The sequence below is a fragment of the Aythya fuligula genome, chromosome 1 (assembly GCF_009819795.1).
Source record: "Aythya fuligula isolate bAytFul2 chromosome 1, bAytFul2.pri, whole genome shotgun sequence".
NCBI lineage: Eukaryota > Metazoa > Chordata > Aves > Anseriformes > Anatidae > Aythya > Aythya fuligula.
Genome location: NC_045559.1, coordinates 44,659,192 through 44,683,253, shown reverse-complemented (window position 1 = coordinate 44,683,253; position 24,062 = coordinate 44,659,192). Strand labels below are relative to the sequence as shown.

General features: G+C 39.1%; 1 protein-coding gene across 1 annotated transcript; it reads right to left on the bottom strand.

Annotated features, from left to right (window-relative positions):
* Window positions 1-2,329: 2,329 nt before the first annotated feature.
* AGBL3 (ATP/GTP binding protein like 3) lies at window positions 2,330-23,633 on the bottom strand. The gene is given in 15 exon segments (XM_032207648.1): window positions 2,330-2,577; window positions 3,263-3,471; window positions 4,725-4,773; window positions 8,878-8,935; window positions 10,083-10,151; window positions 13,430-13,496; window positions 14,630-14,706; window positions 14,866-14,960; window positions 15,523-15,649; window positions 16,719-16,881; window positions 18,704-19,483; window positions 19,978-20,126; window positions 20,128-20,198; window positions 22,832-22,939; window positions 23,588-23,633. Coding segments are annotated over 15 exon segments (2,316 nt in total).
* Window positions 23,634-24,062: the final 429 nt, after the last annotated feature.

Sequence of the window (24,062 nt, the reverse complement as noted above, 5' to 3'; positions counted from 1 at the left end):
TTAGTAATTGAGATTACTAAATTTAGTATTGAGAAGGAGATCTGGATTGGAGTGGTTCGGATGGCTTGGGGAAGGGGTTATGGCGAGCGAAATGTAGCAAATAAACTCCAGCAGGCCACTGCTGCTGAGCTGACTGTGGTCAATGGCCCAGACACAAAAGGAAGCCTTGGGTCTGAACGTGGCCATTATCTAACATTTTGTTTGCTAGCTGGGGAATTGAGGAATGGGCAGAGACCACTGAAGCGAGACCTCTGCTCCAGTGAGGACACATGCACTGCTGGAGGTACGCTCGTGCTCTCAAGCAGGGCGGTCACACCACTTGGTCTCCTGCCACTTTTCAGCCATTCAGGAAGGAAAAGGGCGAATGGTTTGGGTCCGGAGGCCAGACAGCTCTTTTGCTGACCTCAGCACCCGCAGGGAGGTTGCTGTTTTGCTGCCATGGGCAGAAGGCCCAAGCAGCTCCTTCACAAACACCCTTGCTTTGTGTTGGGCTCCCGTTTGCTGGGGCCATCGGGATGACTGCCAGAGTGGGCCTGCTCCCTCAGCTAGCCAGGCCATGCCCGTCATGCTGAAGCACTTCCCCTGGAGCCACTGTCCTCCTCAGGGGGTGGCAGATCCCCTTCCCATCTCTGTCACGGAGAGAGAGGAGGGCTTCTACTTCTACGTGACTGGGGGTGGGAGAGGTCAGACGGTGTGCTGGGGCCTGGTGCCTCTGGCTGGGAAAGGAGAGCACTTCCCAGGAGCAGACTTCAACCAAATTTCCCGTGCAACTGTTTCTCCCTGGAACTGTATCCTGAAATAGAAATGTCTGCGTGTGTGCATTAAGTAGAGGCTCACGTGGCTTTACAGCGGAATGAACTGCGCTGCAGCTCTTGGTTTCTCATGGTGGAGTTAAAGCACAGGCAGCAACACAGTCAGCAGTTACAGTAGCATTAGCAATCACAAGTAAAGCATGCCTGAGCTGGACTTTCAAATGTGTTTTGCTCATTTTAGCTTGTTACTTTAAAAGTAAGCTACTAGACTAGCTTCCCAGAAGCTGGTCATGACCTTGGTCCTTGTTCCTGAGGAAATCTCCACAGAACAACTGTGTTCCCTCTAGTATTCCAAAAAACCTCTCAGCTATAGATGCCTATATATATCTATACCACCCCATTGTGATGGACCTGGAAGATTCCCGTGGGAGTTCTTAGGCTGGTGAGAAGAAAGGTTGGAGTACACTTGCATCCTGTGTATACTTCACACCCTACATTTCCACCTGCATTAGAACCACCACAGCATCACAGCTCAATGGCTACAGTGTAAGGTTCTTCTACCCATCTAAGGCACCTGGCATTTTGAGTATTTGGCCAATTCTTTCTCTTTGCAGAGAAAAAAATAAATTTATTTATTTATTTACTTTATTACTGGCAATTTTAGCCTGTCTCCTCTCAAATGCTAAACATCTGATGACCCTGATTTTGCAGCAATAGGTTACAATTTTTGTAATAAAATGGAGTATGCTGTAGGGATAGAGACAAGGCAGAGTGAGAGAGCCTAATGAATCACTCGATGGACAACCCTGAGTGCTACAGAACTTAAAGATGACAAAATCCAGTACCTGTTTAAAGAACCATATTTTTAATCTTATTTCATTTTCTCAGGTGTCCATACAGTACTATGCCACCCCCAGATGACACAAACTATGCAGGCGTATGGCTGTAACAAATAGTCATACTGGTTTAGACCAAGGGGCCACCTAACAAAGCACTCTGTCTCCAAGATGACTCTGTTTGGATGCCCAGGGGAGAGTAGGAATGGAACAAATATATACTTTTTCCAAGTACTCTCCTAGGTTCTTACTCTTGTCAGCTGAGGACAATTCCCAAGCCATATGTGGCTTGTCTATTTAAAAACTCTCAGTGGTCTATCTTTAAGGCACATGTCCAACTGAATCCATTTTTGCATCCACATCCTTTAGCAAGGAGTTCCATGATTTGTGTACTGATTTTATGTCAAATGTTTCTGTGTGTAAAATTTATTTGGTTTGCTGGTGAAAGGGGAAATGATTTTCATGGCTTATGGCTCCACTTTCTCCACTATGATCAGGGGATGGTGACTTCTGCTGCTTGTTGCTTGCTGAATAATCACTCTCCTGGTGAATATTAGGAAAACTTCCAAATAGAGTTAAAGTTAAAAAAAAAAAGAAGGTGGAGGGTCATTAGCTATTTATACAGTTCCTTCTGGAAGTGGAGTCTGCCATACAGAAACAGTATGCATTGTTTAAGATAAATGTTACTTTGTTTTAGGAATTGTTTAAGCACACCAGATGGATGACACTCTTTCATGGGCCTTAATTGGCTGAAGAACTGGGACTCCAATACACATCCTGATATTTTGCAGCAGGTTGTCTGTTCTTTGCTTGAGGCAGTAAGGGCAAAGAGAACTGCAATGTGTTTTGTGCCTGGCAGGATTTACTCTTCCTACAATTTACATCTTGGCTTGCTGTCCAGTTTTTCCTGAGTCTTTCGGGCTTTAAAGGGAGACTCCCCATTTTCCTTTCTTCTTTTTTGGAATTGCTCTTTGCAATATGATCATGACCTGAGCCAAAGAGGAGGAAAAAACAAACCCATATCAACTGGCTAGTGAGTTACTAAGTGAAAAAAAAAAAAAAAGGACATGACTTTGGCTTCCTTCACATGAAGCTGCTGTACTGTGGCACAAACATTTCCTTTACTAAAGGACAGCCACGGCATAATTCAAAAACTAGTATTAAAATATGGAAATTTCAGCCATAGGCACAAGACCTGTGTCTATTGCTCCAGCATTATGATACTCTATTGACTTACATATACACGAAATGGTTATTTCCAACATTTCACATAATCAGATCATACATCCCTTCATGGCATGCTGATACATAAGACCAGCTGCAAACTGATGGCTAGAGCCTCTCCCATCAGTCACTGCAGGAGGACAGAATTGCAGGGTCAAAGGCATTATACTTCATTATTAGGCTGAGATTTTTCAAGTGCTTTTCCATGAGGTGTTCACAAAGAGGCTAAAGAGCTTCTGGACTTTTAGTGTCTCAGCTAGGAAGCTCCATAAAACCTATTCTGATGTCCTCTGTAGTGTCAGCTGCATGTAGTTTTCCAGCACTATTGCTGCTTACTAGCACCTGTCTTACAGCTTTCAGTATCTTGAGATAGCTAGACTAAGAAACCCACCTAACAGAAGAAAATCCTAATTGTTTGGTATTTTTAGAATACAACAATAACTGAGAAACCTTTTAAATATTGAAATGTCTTCTCTGAAGAGCTGGAGACTCTTTTGCCATCGTGCTTCTTTGTCTTCTGGGAAATCAGATTAAAGCTGGATGAATGGAAACTTTCTCTTGTGGATAGGTTTATATCAGGGCACATACTTTTTCTTGACTTCTGTGGCACAGATATATTTCTACCATTGCCTTCAGCATCATGGGTGAGTCTCTCTGGGCTAAAACACACAGAGGTCAGGACAGAAAATATTTTATCTACATACATATTAATGATAAGATATACATAAAAATGGCTGCCTAGAAGGGAAAATCATTACAGTCAAAATGGTCTGAAGCATTTGCCAAGAATCACATGGGAGAAAAAAAACACCTTACTGTATTTCAAACTCCACAGAACCACAATTCCATCACAGTGCCTTAAGGAGACTAGCATCAGCATCATGTAGCTACCATACCATTATCACCTCTGAGCCAGACAGAAGTACCCATTGCAGAAGCAGCAGAGGGTTACTTTACCATTGTAGAAGTAAAGAAAGATACTGAAGACATTTCTTTTCTCTCTTACTAGGAGAAAGCCTATTATTTTCAAGTTTGTGTGAAAAAGTCTGAGCTGTAAGGTGCAAAGCAGATGTGTGAATTATTTAGTGTGAACAAATGAATGTATCTTCTTCCACATGGTGTTTGTGGCAGGATCTGCTGTCATCTAACTAGCTAGTTAATTTCACTTTTTTCTGTTGCCCAACAACAGCTAAGTGTACACTAAGCAAGACACAGAACATTTTATCCTATCAGTAGGTGGGTATTTATGAAAGTAGTCAACACTGCCAGTCTTACTGCCACAGGGTCTTACATGTCCCTATGAGAGTATTGCCTTTATGGTTCATTGCCAAATCACCAGAACCTCTAAGTGAAGGGAGTGCACTAGTAATGACCTAAGCACCAGCACCACAACAATATTGTGGTTTTAAGTGCATCAGATAGCAAACCATAATAAAACCAGTACATGTCCCTTTAGACTATCTGTGTCACCTAGCCATGCTAGGCCTTTGTTTTCTCACTGCTTCTTACTAACAGAATGGCTCTATGCTCTCCCTTCCTCCCAGGGGAGCAGCAATCATCCCTTCCTCAAGCAAAGCACCAGATCAGTGCCTGTGCCCCTGTGAGTCCAACAAAGCTGGGGAAGGGGGATCATGTACCGAAGGAGGGAGTCTGGTGCTCTAGATGGGCTAGAGGATGAAGGATTCTCTGAATGTTTAACATCGCCATTCACTGCAGTCTCCACCATGGGATGAAGTGGCCAAGGACCCCATCTTAATTTGTGAGTGAAAAAAAAAAAAAAAAAAGATGCACAATGTCAGAGGAATATGAAAAAGGAAGAGACTGGAGTCTGAGAGAAAACAGGCTGGGAACATTCTCTCACTCTTGCTTTGTGAAAAATGCTACAAGTTCGTAAAATATAGTACTCTCCTACCTGAAATCCTTTCCTACTTGTTTGGCAGAGGCTGTAATTGGCAATTTTACTGTAAAAAAGAAGGAAAAAAAATAAATATCGAAACTGCATGTCATATCTCTGAGAAAAATAACAACAAAATGAAACATCCAAATTTTGTCACAGGCAGTTCAGACTCAATGACTGGCTGAGGCTAGTAAGACTTGAATAAAGTAGAATTATAGTAAGCAGACATCTCTGGATATCAAGCCAGATGACTAAAATACAGACTGAGGATAGCCAGTTGGGGAGATTAGGACTTCCTTTGTATCGAGCCAATTCCAACTCAGATCCCCACATCCAATTCTTTGTTGACAAACAAAGGCTATTTTGAGATAGAAACACTCCATACAACTCCCAGTGAAACTCTTCTACTATCCTTTAAACCATAAGTCAGGAAGTGAAGGTGCCAAAGGCAACAAGATGGTCTTGTTTTGGTAAGCATGCAGCTCTGCTCAAGAGCACGTCCTCAGTCCTTGTCTCTGCTCCAAGGCAGTGGGGCATTCAAATGGCATTGGACTAAATTCAGTCTTCAGAGCAGGGATTATGTGGAGGCTGACAAGTCATGTAGCATCCTATGTTCTTTTGTGTTTCTCTTTTTCTGACTGCATGACTCTCTGGGTCAATCTCAATAAGTGTAGATGCTCTATTGGACCAGGAGAGAATAAAGGAAATCCACACCTGGAAAGAGTGGGGCTTAGAGAGTACCACAGGGAAGTGGCAGATGCACATTTGAATCCATTGAACTGAAGAAAAAAATAACAGCTGTCCTTCTTACTGGTAAACACCCTAATTTCTAGGCTACTGGAGGGGCTGACAGCTACCCATCCACTTCTGAAAGTGATGCACATGGTTGCACTGTGTGGGGGGTTCACTCTGGCAGAATCATAACAGACATCTCCAGTGCATGAGTACTATGTTGAACCACACTGGTCAAGCAGCACGGGTGGGAATGGGACAGAAGAGGTGGTGCTATCCAGTTGAATTTCACAGGTGATATATGTTCATGAGCAGCTTATCTGCTGGTGTTCACTGCAGGACAGCTGGCTGTGTAAGAACAAGGTGCTCTGGGGCATGAGAAGTGCCAGAGTCCCAGCATCCTGGGAAGCTGAAAGCAGTGTTGCAGCCTCCGGCGTGGTGATGCCACTGTGTTTAGGCAGCAGCTGAACAGGGGTCCAGAGCAGGTGTAGTGAAAGTACCTGAGTCACAGTGACCTTTAGGCTAGAAATTGTTTCCTCTCAGGTACACGTAGAGCATCTGCCTTCACTATGCACCCTGCCAGTATTAACATTTCTTGAAGAACAGGGGGAAGGAGAAAAAGATTCTGAGATGTAAAGCGTTTTACAGGCTGTGAGACAGTTCTTCAGTTCAGATCTAAAAACACAATAACAAAGTAAAAAGAGCCAAGATTTTTTTTTTCTTGTTTTCTAAGTAAGGCCAGTTCCAGGAAAACCTAGAAGCATGTGATATGTTTTATTTTTACCCTTGGGCATGCTACACAACAGCTAGGAACACAGCTGCAGCTGGGGAAGAAAGTCTCCAAAGACTGCAAAAACATTAGTCAGTACACAAGTTCTTTATCAGTTTCCTCTTTGCAGGCAAGCCCTAATAGCTATAATATTTAAATGTACTTAACAGAATGGGCGCTGCCTATTCCAGAAATCAATATTAATGCAATTATTTGTGCCCAAACTTAGAGGCTCAGAGAGGGAGTCACTTTTTACTTCCTCTCTCCCTCCATACCACAGGTGGCTCACGTGTCGCCTTCCTAGAAACCCTTTCACTAACCAAGTATTTATTGGTTAGTTTTCTAGCTACCACGGACTTTGTTTTTTCCTGGTTAAGTTCTCTAAGACAAAAACAAAGTAGTCATAAAGTAGAATAGTTCTGGCTGTATGTGTGAAAAAACACGAGACAGCAATTTAGAAATAAGCACAAAGCTATTGCCAAAACATACTGCTACAGTATGACATTATTAGATTTTCAGCTTCCAAAGTGTGATAATTATCATAGAATCACAGAATCATTAAGGTTGGAAAAGGCCTCCAAGATCATCTGATCCAACTGTCCCTCTACCACCAATGTCACCCACTAAACCACGTCCCTAAGCACCACGTCCAACCTTTTCTTGAACACCCCCAGGGACGGTGACTCCACCACTTCCCTGGGCAACCTGTTCCAATGCCTAACTACTATTTCTGAGAAGAAATTTCTTCTAATTTCCAACCTAAACCTCCCCTGGCACAACTTGAGGCCATTCCCTCTAGTCTTATTGCTAGTTACGTGTGAGAAGAGGCTGACCCCTAGCTGGACCTTCATACATTATATGTATGAAGACTGTTTTGAGAATAAATTCCAGTATCCTTCATGTAGCCAGAGAATAAGTAATATGTATTCACATTTCCATGTTCAACTGATGTGTAATAGCTTCATATGAATCTATAAAACTCACAGCTTTATTTTTATTTTTTTGGTGTATGTGTGTGTCTTAATATAAATGCATATAATATCTATGACTACATCTCATCCAATCCTGGTCAAGGAATTCTAGAATTCTGCTCTTGAAAATAATGGCTGAGGTACTGTTCTTTGTAATTTGCTGACATGACACCTAGAAATTATTTTAAAGCTCTTATTTCAATGAAAAGATTCCTCTTTCTTTTTGTAATCCTCAGAGTACTTGTTTAACTGTAGGAGAGGTCAGAACTGGAGAGAAATGTATTATCTGCCAATAACATGAGCTGTAAGAATTAGGAAAAAAGAAGTGACTTGATGCTGTAATTAATACTGCTCAGAGATGTTTGCTGGAGTAAATTAAAAAAGACTAAAATAAATAAACGCTGACATGGCAATGTGGAGTGAGGACAGGCAGCCTCCTGTCCTGTTCAGGGCATTTCTACTTTGCTACTTTCTTCACAGATTAACTTGTTTTGTATATCTCTGAGTACTTGATGGTGGGTTGTTTCATGGCTCTTTAGGTAACTGAATCCCTGAAGTGTGACATTAAGCATAACAAATTTCATTGTTTTCCAATACTCTGTCCACAGCAACATTTCAATTAAAACCCCAACAAAAACTCTACTGAACCCTATCCTTAAATTATTGGATTGAATAAAAGCTACATAAAAAGCTTTTAGGATATTCCAAGAAAGTTTGTTCGATGTGTTCCTTTGTAACAGACTGACAGGAAGGTACCTCACCCATCTCATGTGTATCAGCTTTCCTGTTTTCACACACTACATGTGGAATTTATTAAACATGACTCTCTTCTCAGCATCTTTAACAGCTTTATCATTTGTTCTGAGCAATATCTCTAGCAATGCAGTCCTACTGTTGTTAAAATGATCTTTTTTCCTTGATCTTTAAGAAAATTTTCACGTTAAACTCAGATTTACCTGCTATATTTTTCTCATGTTTTTAATAACTTTCATTAATTTTACACTTCTAAAATTTATACTGGGTCATTCTGGGCTTCCATTTGTAATTTGTTAATATATTTATTTTTTTGCATGCTAAGGCATATTTACTGAACAAAAAAGGTGTATTTACTTAAGAGTATATTTTTTTATCGTACTGACATTTCAGAACAGTTTTGTTTATGACAAAAGACAAGCAAAACCAAAATCAAAATGTTATATTTCAATGATTGGATGTACTGTTGAGTATATGAAGTATCTTACACTGTTCTTGGGAATGAAGATTTTTTTTTTTAAATTTTGATTTAGTCTGGAGCATTGCTGCAACAAATGTTTTCTCTTCTAGGTTCTCTGTTCCATATGAGCACATTATTACAAACATGTGTCTCCTATTGCCAATAGTAGTATATATTTATTTGTTCAGTTCTCTGGAATTTGCCTCAAGTTCAGTTTCTCTCCAGTGAGCCTGTTCCCAAACAGTAAAGCCAAATCTAATTATGTGAAGACAGTTTAAAGGAAAGAAAAATTGGCTCTTCCAACTGCAGGGACTGAGTGAAATTGCAGCCAATGAACTCTGTAATTATCTTTCTTGGAACGCTCATTTTTCTGGAGTTTAGGATTATAGAAAGAAAAAAAAAAAGAAAGACTAATTAAGATTTTAAGATTTAAAAAAAAAAAAACCAACAAACACAAAACCCACAAAAACAGATGATGTTTACCTTTTTCTACTGGGTCAGATTCCTGAAATATCTTATGTTGAGTTTCAGTGCCTGGCATCTGTGAGACACAACAGAAACATGAGCAAATTAGTAACAAGCAACAAAAGAATTAATGAGAAAAATGTATTATTAATAAGTCAACCTCTTTATGGCTTTTTTCAGGGAGTATGCAACTAAGTTAGGACAGGAAAAGTTTGGTAAGGGTTCAATAATTAGTGGGAAAAGAGTTAATATGCAATAGGCTTTTTCTAGTAATTCAATATTTAGCCTGATTTTCAAAAGCTTGAAAACTCTGCAACTTGTGTTCACATTTCAAGTTTTTGGATGCTCAGCATTTAAAAAAAAAAAAAAAAAAAAAAAAGTTAAATTCCTTTTAATGAAAGTAGGAACAAAACATTTGACTCCATTGTTTCCACCTAGAATTCTTAGGTGTTTGTCAACTATAACAAGGCCCACATTTTCTAAATAGTTACATACAAAGCTGAACAACAATAATGGAGAAATGATATGTTTAAAAAAGATTAGATCTTATAACAATTATCCTGGTATTGACACTTTAATAAAATTAATCCCATGGGGTAGTAGCTAGACCAGCTAATACATGCCGAGTACCACATCTGAACGGTATGAAGGGACATGACACAGTTTATGAATAATGCAAACACAAGTATTTCAGACCTGGGGCTTGGTAATAATCCCAAAGTTAATTAGGAAATTTATTGCCTGTTTTCCTAGAATTACCTTTCCCTTTCCTTTCTCTTTACAGCACTTTGTTAGATAGACAGGAAACCACAATAGAAAATGTTTTAATGGACTTGGCAAAAATTGTGTTTAACAAGATTAGGAGTGATAGTGGTCCAGCCAAGGGAGTGATATACTAGCAGTTTTGGAGATGGAAGGGGAGCTGGTATAGTCTCCATCTCCAAGGCATATTTCTTGAGAGAGAGATCTAAATGTATCAAATAATACATTCATGAGAGAATTTTACAATTTTTCCTGCCTCAGACTTGTTGATGCTAATACTTTCACATCTGTGGCATAAACTAGATACAATTGTCAAGAAAGAGAGATGGCTGTTCTGTATCAGTGACTTCTGGTGACAAAATTGTTATTCCAGAGTTACAGTGGTTGAAGTGTCAGATATCATTGGTCTCTGTTAAAAAAAACAAACAAAACAAGTTTCCACTGGGATGAAAAATACTCACGTATTTGCTTTCATGATTTCTGTCCTTAGCAATACCGTTAAAATGATCTCCTGATGTTTTGTTGTCTTTCTGCACATAAAATAGTATGCAACCATTTTGATTAATTGGGGCATATTATAGTTACAAAAAAAAAAAGAAGTTGTAAATAAACATGATAATCACAATGCCAGAATGAACATATGTAAGCAAGCTTCTCAAGACTGAATTCCTTATGCTGTTCTGCTCAGCAAATATTTACGAACCTGGACACAAACATGTCACGCTGACAAGGGACCTCACTTCCTCCTCAATTTGGGAGGTTTATTTTTAGTCTGGGAACCTGGAAAGGCAGGGTTTCTCAGTAGTATTAATTGCCACTGCTCTGCTTTTCCAGTGTTGGGCCTTCTGAAAAGAAAGACTGGCACAAAATACAAAAAGCTTGGGAAGCACTGGTCTATCATTGAACCAATGAAAACATTCATAAAGCAGCCAGCATTACAGTGTATATGTACATAAAAAGAGTATTACCCATCAAAATATTAATGCGACTTCTTTCCAAATGACAGTTTGCTTTCTCTAGGACACAGTAACAGTGTTCCTATTTTACATCTGAAGGCCACAAAGTTTTCTAGGCTGAACGTTAACAGAGTGCAATTGAGGGCTATGTACAGCTCCAGCATGGATTTTTGTCAAATTTCTACTGTATCTGTGATATTCCATTATTCACCTTTCTCAAATGCCTTTAAGTACTTCTACAGGAAATCTATCAAGAACAGCAATGGAAATTTCTGTAAGTCTTTTGATCTAATAACCTTAAATTAGTCACTGAATAAGATCCATAAGGCAAAACATGCATAATCAAGGGAAGGACAAAAGTAAGAAATTTCTTGCAGGAATTGTGATGTACTATTCATTCAAACTCATTTGATAAAATGTTACTTTCTGACAGCATCTTGCTGTTGTTACAGTGTTAGTTGGATGTGTTTTTCTCCTATTATACATACAACAAAAGTGCTTCAATTTATCATGTGAAACATTAGTCTTTGCCTGTTTCAGTACAGAAATCACAGATGTGGACCTAGTGAAGGTCCACTTAGCCAACAGTTTTGCAATATGTACAGAACTGTTGTTCATAGGTATTGGCAGGCAAACCAATGGCAGCTGAATGACATTGTTTAGACTTGAGTACAGACCCAGAAGCAATTAAGCTTTACTAAATGTTCTTGTGAAGCAACATTTACTAAATGTTCTTCTTGTTCTTGTTCTGTGTTTCTAAGAACGCACCTGTCTTTCTTTGTTCTTGGATGTTTCTTTTATGTATATTACAAAGCAAGTCTACCAGGTTTAAAGACTAAGCTAAATGATGAGAAGCAATATCCTAACTTTTTGCAGTGGTCTTCTCTGTGCTTGTCTGGGCTTCAGTTACCTAAAGTTGTGTTACACCCCTCCACTTCTTCTGAATTTGAAAGTCCCTGAAATCACAGTTATCCAGTAGGGTTCCACATCTCTCATGTCACTGAGATAAATTTCATCATAGAGCTTTTAATTGCAATCCCTGAGATGCATACCATGCACAGGTGTTTTACAATAAGCAGTGATGAACTATGTGAGATTTATGCGGCAGCCAGCTCAACCTACAGCTTAGTGACAAACATCAGGCAAACTCACATGCCTTGCCTAGTACGTGCCATGTATAGACCACAGGGAAACAGCACTCAAGGACATCAGAAAAAAAATGGAATCAAACCCACTCATTGGCATGGTGAGTCTTTTGACACATACAAGGCTATTTTTAGCCAATGTCATGGAAAGGCTCATAGTTTTAGGTACACTTTTCACACAGATCCGAGGTTGTCATACCCTACAAGCATAGGCATGCTGCCAGCCTGATGAGAGGAGGTAGGGCAAGAAATTATGAAGACCTGAGAAGTATCAGAAGGCCCAGGATACTTAGCACTAATCAGAAAATGCTGCTAACTTCAGAGCCCATTTAACATTTTCTTTCTAGAGTTTTCATGATTTTTTTTTTTTAATCCAGTGCTGGGAAATGCACCAATTTATCATTCACATATGAATAAACTGAATCCTAAAGGTAGCATTATAAGAACAAACAAGATAGAAGGTACACTAAGGAAAAAAATGATCTCAGTACTTCCCCCTCCTCTCTGTACTTTCACTAACCCTCTGCTATCAGTTACTGTGCTGTGAAGGAGATTTTTCACCCAACTCACTATGCGTTAGATGTCCTGTGACTAAAACACTCTTGGGAATAACATTAGTACTGGAAACTCTTGCTTGGTTCTTTTGCATAGAACGGAACAGAGGCAGAAATTTCAAGCTGTGAGTAAACACTAGAAGTCAAAGCACTTTCACAACTGCTACATCTGACCGCATTTTTTTTCGATCTGTCGTTAACGAAAACTAGACTTAAAACTCCAAATCATGCAACTTGTCCACGAGCCCAGTCATCTGAAATGCTTATCAGCATGTTTTGAAAAGTGCTACAGGGTGTCACTTCAGTTTTATACATACTTAAGTACTCAGTCTTGGTATTACGGTTTCCCCTTTTACTGTTGTTTATGGTATTTATGACATAAACAGGAAGTACCAATTTACAGGAACTATTATTGTTGGATAAGAAAATAACATACTCACAAAAGTTTGTTTTGCTTATCTGCAGCAAACATTTTGATTATTATACCAATCACAGTCACCAAAGAAATAAACATAAAGTAAACAAGAATGAAGTAAAATTCAAGTAAAGTATATTTTATTTTTCCTGAAACAAGTAAATACATGTTTCAGGAAAATGTCTCATTGTCTTCCAGTGAAAACACTGTAAAATCTGGGGCTAGATTTACCTGCAAATTAGAAATAGGCAATGGGGCAGTCTTTTGCTGATAGCACTTAGCAGCAGAATGATAACGTGCCTGTATGCATGCGAGGAGAACTACTGAACACTGAACTGAGTGCCTGCAAAGTATAGCTGACATCAGCGTACAAATGTATACTTTTTGTACTAAAAGCTGATGTCCTCCTCACCCTGATCTTACGTCTGCGTACTCCTCTGCATGGCAGAACCTGGCAGGTAGATATCTGCCTTTCTTTGAAACTAAAACACCACCTTTTTTACAATTTGGGTTAAGCTATTAAATAATAGTATTGCTCTGCACTGTTCATTTGGACCTTATATCTACAGATTACACAAGTGCTTTATAATTATCAGCTACCTGATTAATTTGTTAATTATTATTCTCACCAACTGAATACCAAGCTTCTTCAAAATAGATCCTATTACACGCTAGTTATTCTTTCCTAGTGGCATTCAGGTCCGAGATGTAAACAGCTAAGAAAAATTCATAGCATACCTTAGTGCCTAGTTTTTGCCTGTGTGCAGGAAGATCACAGGAGTCTGAGCTGTCAGAAGTTTGACTGCTGTGAAAGACAAGCATTGTTGTGTTTATTTCTGAGTTTGGTAATTGCAAACTGTATTTTGCAGCAGGAATTTCAACCGTTACCGGGTGTTTTCTGTAGTATCTCTAGTTGTAGCGATATGTTTTCTACATGCCTGTCTTCCAGATCCACATTTTAATTTTACAGCTAACCTACAGCTAGCTAACCTGCAAAAAGTGGGTGTCATCTTAGAGAAAGCTTGATTATTGGAAGAGATCTGATTTGTCGAGGTGGCATCTCCTTCTTCTACCCAGCTTTCTTTTAGTTCTACTTCACATACCTTATCCCTCTCCTCCTAAATCCTCCCACAGAACATCATTCTCCTTGTTCACAGAGAGCCTTCTCTTAGTTGTCTGAGAACGCATTAGGATCTTGTGTCTTTCTTTATTTAGCACTTCTAGTACTAGTTGTGAAGCTCAGCTCTTAATTTTTATACCCTGTGCACCTAAAGTTAGATGAGATAGATCCAACCCATCTGTGTTTCCCCAGAAAAGAAATTTATTAAAGTTTTATTCCCAAAGAAATGTCCATAGGGCTACAGGTATAGCACATATATGCCCAGCTCACACAAATCACCTGCACAACTGATCATACTGTCACTCACAGTCAGTATTGGCACAGGAGGAGCTGATCATATTTAAGAACTGTATCGTTTGGTTGTTGTACCTGAAATTACCCTGAAATTATAACCTTTGGCTAAAGGGAATCACACTAGCATCTTCCACAATAAGTGAAATTACATATACAAAAAACAACAATAGACTTTGTATCATGGCTAGATTGCTCTGCAAAATTTAAGGTGGAAAAAAATAATGATTCAAGTGATGCAAGAGATCAAGCTCTGCACCAATGCAGTTTATTTTCTCCTCAGGAGGGGCACCTTGGGTGGATACAGAGCTCTATTTCCAATCATTAAGGTTTGCATATGGGGTTTGTGTGTGTATATATATATATATATATATATATATATATATATAACAAAGGACTGTTAAATTAAGAAACGTGAATATTAAAAAATCTAATGTTAATAACACTTCTAACATTTACTTGGCACTCTTTACACAGTGTGGAGAACACACAATAAATTGTGGTATATCTTTATAGTTCTAAGTTACCTGGAATCCCAGTATATATCAGAATTGAGGACTTCAGATTTCACCTTAGTTTGCTGTCTCACTACTTTCTCTTGTTCCTTCAGGCACAGATAATAAGACACACCACATATTTAGTTGACTGCTTTAATAAAAGGCATTATCAAATTTACTATTACTGTAACCCTGTTAAGTATTATGTTTTGCCACAGTAGGATAAACAGAGGCAGGAGAAAAGGCCTAGGAGGGACTTTCCTTACCTCATTATGAACAGAGTAGTTCAAGAGAGCATCACAGAAATGCTGTCCTATTGACTCTAAGTCTTTCATATCAAAATGGGTGCTTTGTCTCCAGCCTGCAACATCAATAGGAGCAAGTCAGAAATAGAAATGTCAGTAATCCTGCTGACTGTGAGCTGTGGTATTTCAGGATGGTGGCTGACTGCAAACTCTTCACTGACAAATGCCAGAAAGGTCTATGACTGCCAGAGTTTATACAGATAGCATTACAGATCACTGTTCTGCCCATACGGACAAATCTATCCACTCAGAGTGGATTAACTATGCATTATATTACTTTCAGCACCAACAGTATTTCTTTTTATTGAGGATTTTCTTCCCGATAACTGATTCCCATACAACTATTTTAGTTACTACTTTGAATTTGCCATTCATTAATATTGTTGCTTCATGGTAGATATGTGATAATGCTGGTGGTGGCCTGAAAGGTCACCAAGTGCATGCTGTAGGTTTTTTTTTTTTTTTTCCAAATCTTATCTTCAATCATCATTCATTTCTAACCAATAAGACAGAACACCAGCAAGAGTTCGTACCTTAAGCTACCACTTTCCCTGAAAAAGCAAAAGTAAAGGTCTTGTATGATGATTCCTACTGAATAGCTACAGGGAATTGTCTCACCCAACTTAGAGCCACAAATAGAGGCTTCCAAAGTGTAGCTGTTGTTGATGCCCATCTTCCACATTACAACTCGACCTGTACCTTCTTTGCTCTTTCGTACTCTGAAACGGCAGTCTGGGAATGAGAACTCAAAAGACAGGTACACTATTAGCCTTTGACGTAAATAGGAGGATGCAAGAATTTCATTTTAACCCTGCAAATATTTTTATATCCTATCTACCAGGAAAATAATTGTGAGTTTTCACTCTACCTTATTTGAATATTGCACAATATAGTTCAGGACAATCACTGTTATTGCTGGAATAACGGAGATATAGGTGAAACAACAGAATAGTCCTTCAACCAGAAGTTTAATTTACTTTAGGGATTTCTGGGACTTCTGCACTTATTTTTTTACATGGCTATACTTACCCTTTCTAAATCTTATAAGACTGCTAAATAGGTGATATATACCAATGTGCATATTTACTAAAAAATCAGAACAGTTTTCTTGTGAGTTAACAGATCAACAGTTTAATGTTGAAATCAGATCTGGAGCTCACAACCACCTTACTATCACTGATATCTGAGGAAAACAGCATTAGCTGCAAGTATGCAGTGAAATCTAGTAGGTTAGCTTGTGTGTTGTTTTATTATTGAATGTTTACCACCTTTCTGGTTCAAAAGAAGCTTACTTCAGTTAGATTTTGCTGGAAAATTACACATTTTAATACTAATCATTTCCTCTTTTTTTTCAAATTGAAATATCTTACATAAACACAGTGATTTTAACACAATTTTCAACAGAAAACAATTCAAAAAGATTCAGCCTAGAGATTTTTTTCCTCTTTAGCTTCCTATTTACTTGGTTGTTTTTAGTTCTACTATATATTACAAAGCTGGACTTTATGTATAAGTAATATTTAATGTTAGTTTTTCAAATTGTTAGAATAACGTTACTTTGATATTCCGTTTTTAATTCTCTTAAAAATGTTAACTTTGTGACCCAATTCAGCACAACACATTTTGGGGTACTGGAACTTCAAAGGAGTTAAAATTTCATTTTTCTAACATTTCCAGTTTTAGCCAATTGAAGATTATTTTACTAGGTGAAGTGCAGTCTCTAAGCCGATATGATACCCTTAGAAAAAACTTAGGGATCACAGTTGTTGTTTGAAATTTCAAGTGAATAATTTTCTAGTCTGGCATTTGCTTACCTTATCTGGGCAATTCTTGCTCAGCAAGAGAGGAAAGGCACGTGGCTGCAAGTACGGTGCTTTTGGTTGCTGCTCTCTCTCACAACCATACATGAAGACATTTTGTTTTCTGTTGTGACCATGGATGTCACAATACAGAAAAATGTCACGTTTCTCCATCACTCTGTAATATGGACAACACAGAATACTTTGCTAACAAGCGTGATTTTTTTTTCCACCTCAGAAGTACTAGTTTGAGCTAACATGATACAGTGAAGCTCATGTTTAATCTAAAGTGCAAGAAATTAATAGGAGTTTTCTATTCTGAGTGCTAAGTTTAACATTTAGAATGCTAGATTAGAGGCAGACTGCTCAGCTCCTCCAGGATCAAACACTTGTCAGGGCACAGAAATACAGACATGACTGTACGCATCAGCAATCTTTGTCCATCTGTTCATAAGCTTTCACAGCTTAGCTATCTTCATGAATTCCAGAGCTAGGCACCATCTTTTAAAATTGTGTGTTCACAGATTTATTTATTTATTTATTTGCATATAATTTCTTCAATCTCCTACTGTGCAGTGGCTGCATGGTGTTTATGGTATTTATTTTTCCACCGTCTTTTCTCCTCTTCTCTCTTTCCCCTTTTTTTCAGCCTCTAACTCCCAGGTTCAGTTATATGCATCCACCTGTGTAGATGTGCAGCATGTTGTACAGCTGAAACCCCCTGTTCTTATCTGCTGTTCTTTTGCTGTGGTACATATGATGAATAATACATGTTGTACAATTACAAGACTGAAACATAAGTGGCTCAGAATGATGTAGTGAATACTCTTTCCCTTATTCAAGCTGGAGTCACAATTTTTATGATGTGCCAAGACTCTATAGTGTGTTATCACTAAACTAGCTTTTTAAAATAAAATCTGTAGGTGGATATATTGGGGTTTAGCAACCCCCAACCCTGATACCCAATTCCTGAAGCAGAGTCCTACACAGAAGATGTCATGGCACTACAGTGTGTCAGCTGGGGCTCTGCTCTGGACAGGAGTTGGAAATCCATGCAAGAGCTAAGAAGGAAGCAATAATAAATTTATCTGTCTGACTCAGCTGACTCTGAATCTGAAGGCCAGAAGCACTTCAGCACACCTAATTTATTTAATTACAGGGCACTGTAATTAAATGTGCAGGCTGTTTTAATACAGTAAGACAGAGAAATTCTCATGGAAAAGAACAAGAGGGACAGGCTCATCTCCTTTAAGTGAGGGATATACATGCTGAAATATACACTTGAAAGAACACTGATCTTATTTAAAACAGTCTGTTTTAAATGGCGCTCGATGGAAAGCATTAAATATACTAATTCTGACTTTTTTTCTTTTTTTTTTTTTTTTTCTTCTTTTTTTCCACAAGGGTCTATTTGTGTCAGTTTGTTACAGAAGTTAAAAAAAAAATACTAGCTAAGTTTTCTTGCTGAAGATTTACTTTAATATCTGAAGATTTAATTTTATATCCAGAGTATTTATGTCTATGTGACTTTGGTCTGCCTAAGAAATCGAACATATTTATAGTAAAACATACAGCAAACTTGACAGTCTTTTCTGTCAAATAGACAGCTGGGATCTATTCTTAACCTAAATTCATTCAGAGACATGGTTTCATGCCAGAAAAGAAAATGAGTGAAACATTAGGACTTTGATAAGAAGATCTTGGCAGAGGATAATGGGGAGAAATGTGGTGAAAAAGCTTTGATGAGAACTCTAACTTTGGAGATACAGGTTGTAACCAGGAAGGGGGAAACATGTTACAGGAAAGCCTACAGAATGCCAAAGAAAAAAATAGCCCTCTATGAAATACAACTGAAGGGAAACTAAATAGTCAGAAAGACTTGGGTACACACCAAAGATATAAATAATACCAGAACAATAAGTGACAGAGAGAAGTCATGCTAAGCTAGAGACACTGGAAAGAAAAATCATCTATTTTAGAGGGAAAGAAAATGAAGTTACCTTCTGATCATGTTTCGGGTATACCAGATGGAAGGATAACATTTCTTCACTTTGCATTTGTATTTGCGGTTCAAGTCCTGTCCTGTTAAAGAGCAGCGATGATTTCCTACAATCACACCATCTGGATTTAACATTGGCACCACTTTGAAGACAAAAGTGTCCCGGAGCCGTTGAGCTTTGTGTGAATTGCCAAGAATGTAATCCAGAAATCCCTTCATTATCCAGGAACTGTTGGTTTCTCCTGGATGCACTCTTGCAGTTAGTATCACAGCCTTCCTCTTTGTGTCGTTGCCACTTTCAGGCGGGTTGGTGATAGTTAGGACATACACTATGTTTCCTGCCAGGGAACGGCACAAGATGCGAATCTTGCAGAACTTGGACTTCACTGGATCTTTAGAGATGTCCACCAGGTACTCCTGCAGGTTAGAGTAGGTGTAAGGATAGCAGTGGGCAAAATAGCAGGTGTCTCTGTCATGAGGAAACTGGAACGTCCAAGTGAGTGAGAAATACCGACGTCCACCTTTGCCCACATCGTTTTTATAATACTTGATTTCATTTCCTGTCCTTCGCCAGCCAACATTGTGCTTCTTAGCATCAGCTTCTGAGTACAACAGTGGCCGCAAACCATGTTTATACAGGCTGTTACGCTTGGTAAAGTTGACAATAGTGAAGCGATACGGCATCCCTGCCTGAGTATTGCTGACTTGGAAGTAGTACCACTGCGTGTGTCTGCTCGTGTAGAGGTCGGTGCGCAGGGTCAGCTGGTACTCAAAGTCATTACTGGTAGGCAAAAGAAGGCAAACAGTTGTGATATTGGTAGGCTGCCATGAAGAAGTACCCTGCGGTGAACCAGGTGCAAATCTTGCAGATTTATGCCGTCATAAATTAAAGCCTACAAAGCTGCCAGGAAAAGATGCCTAACTGCTCTGAGTGTGTCAATAATGCAACTGCTGTCTTCCTCAGGACTTCTAATAATGACTAGGACTTCTAAAAAAGTTCTCTATGCGATGTTTGAAAAGGAGGTGCTGAAGAAAAGCTGTGTGAATTTCGGTGAGTGATTATTACCTACAGAAATCATTCAGTGCTATAAAATGGCTATCAGATCATTTCATGTGAAGGTTAGCTGGAACAACTTTTGAAGCTTATTCAGTTAGTGTAAAACAAATGACAAACCCAGAGAAACACAACCTTCTCAGAAACCAGTAGCACGCTGCAGGCAATAACAACTCAGATAATAACTGTTGTAATAAAAGAAGGAAAGACTATAAACTTACACTTTAACCACCTTCTGCAAATTCCCACTCTCGAACCGTGCTTCAAAGATGAGTGTGTTGTCCAGTTTCTGATGGAGGACCTGCTTCATGGGGCACAGACCTCTCACTTGGGAATACATGAAGCAGGATGCTGTGTTAGCTAGTGGAAAGAGTGGAACAAATGTCTTCAGTTTCTGTCTGAGCCATTTTAGGGAATACGTACAACCTTACAAAAAATTCTTCTAGAAACAGACAACTGCATGTAGCTGAGCTTCAACACATACTTTAAGAAAGCATAAAAGAAATGACTTGGAAGATTTTGCTGCCTATTCCCAGCATTTTGGCCAGCCTAAAATCTGACTGTCTTGGAGGTGCGTGTGTGTCTCTGTGTGAGCTTAGGGCAATTCATATTCTGCACTTAGGCAAAGCAACTGAATTAGGTGGAAGGACTCAAAAGACTCAGCTACTCCAGGTCTTTTCACCAGTCACGCAGAGAAGTTCTCTCCTCAGAAACTATATGTAGCTGACAACTGTTGCCATCAGTTTATTTTTAAATCTCTGTATTGAAATCTTCTAGTGTAGAAGCAAAAAGATGACCCAGACCTAGCAGCAGTTATTTTCATATTGTAAGTGATGTTTTCACATCACATTTAGCATACAATTTGAGCCCAGATCTCCTTTTTCTCTGTTCTGCTACCTTTTCCACTGTTCTTCTGATGAGAGGCTCACCGAGGTATAACTCAACGTTTTACTACAACCTTCATTACTGTTGTTCATTAAAAACCAGAACTGCTAGATCAGCAAATTTTCTGGCTGGGAAGTTATTTAGGTTCCAGAATACTCTTTGCATAATTTTATTGGTAAAGGATCTTCTCTTTACAGAACTAAAGCAAGAATTACTTCTCATGCTTTTTTTTTTTTTTTTTTTTTGTCTTTTCTTTCGCTGCATTGATGCTCTACGTAGTGGCAAAGCTTTTGCCCCCAAGTTGTAGAAAAATTAGGTAATTAAAGCTTCTTGCTACCTGTGGGTACCTCCAAGCTGTACCCACAAAATAAGAGAAAGAAGACACATCTCCTCTGCTGAAAGCCAGGAGCCCAGAGATCTGAGAGGTCTGAGTTCTGGCTGCAGAACTCAGCATCATGGTGCTGGTCATTTTATCCTGACTCACAGAGCATGAGCTGTACTCTCCTGTAGTTTTAGAAAAGCTCTGACAATGACTCAGAGAAGTTATTCAAAACTGAGATTGCTATAGGACATTTTTCCATTCACTCATTTGCTGTTGCCATACACAAAGGATGTAATCAGTGTCTTGCTCTTGGTGATCTAAATTACTACAGATCCATAGGGCTTTTCATTAGAAGAATCTTGAGTTGTCTATCATGGTATTTTGATTTTTTATTTTTTTCACGAGGGTCACCACTGGATTGTATTTTTCTGTCCTAAATTAGATTTTAGGAGGGCCTGCAGGAACTCAGAAGCAGGTAGTTCCTTGCATTGCAGCTCCCGTTGAAGTCAAATTCAGTGGGAATCAGGAGAGTGAAGCTGCTGCCTCCCTCAGGATACGATGGCTCATGACATGCCAGTCAAAGTAGCACTCACATTGTAAATCTGTGTAAGGTGTCTCTGCCCTACCCTACAGATGTCCTCTGTACAGAGGATGTTAGGGTTTTAAAAATTATGTTTACTGCTATATAGCTTAGATAGCAAAGCTACCAACCTGGGGGTTTCTGTCCCAGAAAGTGGGAAGTTACATTTTTAAAGACTGACAATGAATTGCAACAGAAATCACTGTCCTTGTTTTCAAAAGGGCGGGATACAGGGATTCAGAGTGTTCCTCTACACCTTATACCTTACAGCAGGTTAGCAGGTCTGGTTGCAGAGGACAGAAGTTTTTTCCCTGACACACAACAGTTACCAGTTTTCCTGGTCAGCAGTATGACTTAATTCAGGTGGAGGATTACCACATGGAGCAACCTACTAGTGATGGGTAATATTCCCATTCTGCAGAGACAGCAAATTTCCAGATAAGCATTGTTTCAAAATACTGGTACTTTTTAGCATATTGCAAGCCTTTACCAGGCATGTTGACTTCAAAAATGATGTCAGCATCCTTTCAGTTTTGCACATCTGAAAATGTTGTGGCCACAGCTAGTTATCCTAGAATTGCAAAACTATTATTATCCCTTCTTATCTATGCACAAGTGGCCCAGGGCCAAAATCAACAACCACCAGAAGCTCCAAGTTCACTCAAGGCAATTGTATCAACTTAGTAAACATAGGGAAAAAAAAATAAACCTCTGTTAATCAACAGGTGATGGTGGAGTAGGGCAACCAACCCCCTTCATTTCTGTCCAGTTAATCCTTGCCAGACTGTGGTGCCTGTAATTAAGCACTGATCCAGTCTGGTCAGGTTTTGTTTATAAGTCTTGGCTAAACATTTATTGCAGACAGGGTAATAAAATTTCTCCCAGCGCAGACTTTAGTGGTGATCCTGTAGTTGTAGAGCTCTCATCTTTTTTACTTTCTCTTTTGGTTGGATGTTAAGTAATCTTTCTCCACTCATATTTTATAAGCAACACATTTCAGCTGCTTCATGCTGTCATTCACTGGGAACAATGACTTGAACTGAGCTGGTCTTCTGAGTTTATTAGCAGCATGAGCAGAACATATGGCTGATAAGACTGCTGTGTAACTAATTTTATTCCTTTTCTATAGGAAAAGGATTTATTGCCAACTGCTTAAAAATAACAACATAAAACCATACTGATTTCATTAGGCTTTGAATTAGGTTCATTAAGAAGCTAAAACATTGGCATCAAAGAAGGTGCTTCATCTACCTACAGCTGACAGCAACATTTCTCAAGGTATTCTCACCTTCTTCTCCAAGATAAACCACAGTGCCCTTGTCAGGAGGTTGGTATGGCGGCATCATCTCCAAACCTGTTGGAGTGTACATTGGCTCAGGGGTAGTGGGTATCCAATCTGAAAAAGTGATACACAGATTAACTATGAGCAGGAAGATTGTATTAGAGTCTACACAGTGTGAAGAACACAATGAAAAGCAGTTCACTCTGTTTACTCTGGTTATACATAAGGGAATAGGGAGTCCCCATTATGAACGTCATTTTTTTGATCTGTGAACAAATCTCCACTATAACTCTAAATAAAAAGATGTATTTAGGCTGGACGTCAGGAGGGGGTTCTTCACAGAGAGGGTGGTTGCACACTGGAACAGGCTCCCCAGGGAAGTGGTCACTGCACCGAGCCTGTCTGAATTTAAGAAGAGATTGGACTGTGAACTTAGGCACATGGTCTGAACTTTTGGGTAGACCTGTGCGGTGTCAAGAGTTGGACTTGATGATCCTTAAGGGTCCCTTCCAACTCAGGATATTCTATGATTCTATGATCAGTCTGTGCACGGGCTAACTTTTGCTGTGCAAACCTACTTCCATTCTTTGTACAGCTTGTTTGCCCAGCAGTTACTCAGAATTCCTGTACTGCTCCCTCTAAGCACATGGTACCATCAAGAAAACAGAAGCTCCAACTACAGAGTGAAGTCACTGATTGCTGGCCACAAAGACACTGCATGGCTACAACAAAGTGCCTCCCTGCAAATCGCAGGACATTTACCTGGCATGTCAAAAAACTGTTTGTTGAACCCTGACTGATGGTACATTGTGACAGTTGGCGTTTCCTTCCTGCAATACTCACAGCGGTCTCGTCTCATTCAATTGAAGATATTCTATTTTCATAGACAACAGAATAAAGTCATAGATGTCTCAGTCTCACCTCTGTGCATTTCTGATTTCTACTAATTACTTCCAAATCACAATTGTTTGTATTTATAAAGCACAGGAACTGGTCAAGCCTTCATCGTCTCCTAATAGGTTCACAGTATGATTTCTGTACAGACTGCATAAAAGCAGTTATTAGTGGCATTCAGATGTTTACAGTTATATAACCATATATGGTTATAACCATGGTTATAACATATGGTTATATGACCATATATGGTTATATGGTTATGGTCATGGTCATGGTTATGGTTATATAACTCTGAAAACATTGATGTTGCTAGTAACAGGCCATACAATTTGTATTGAGT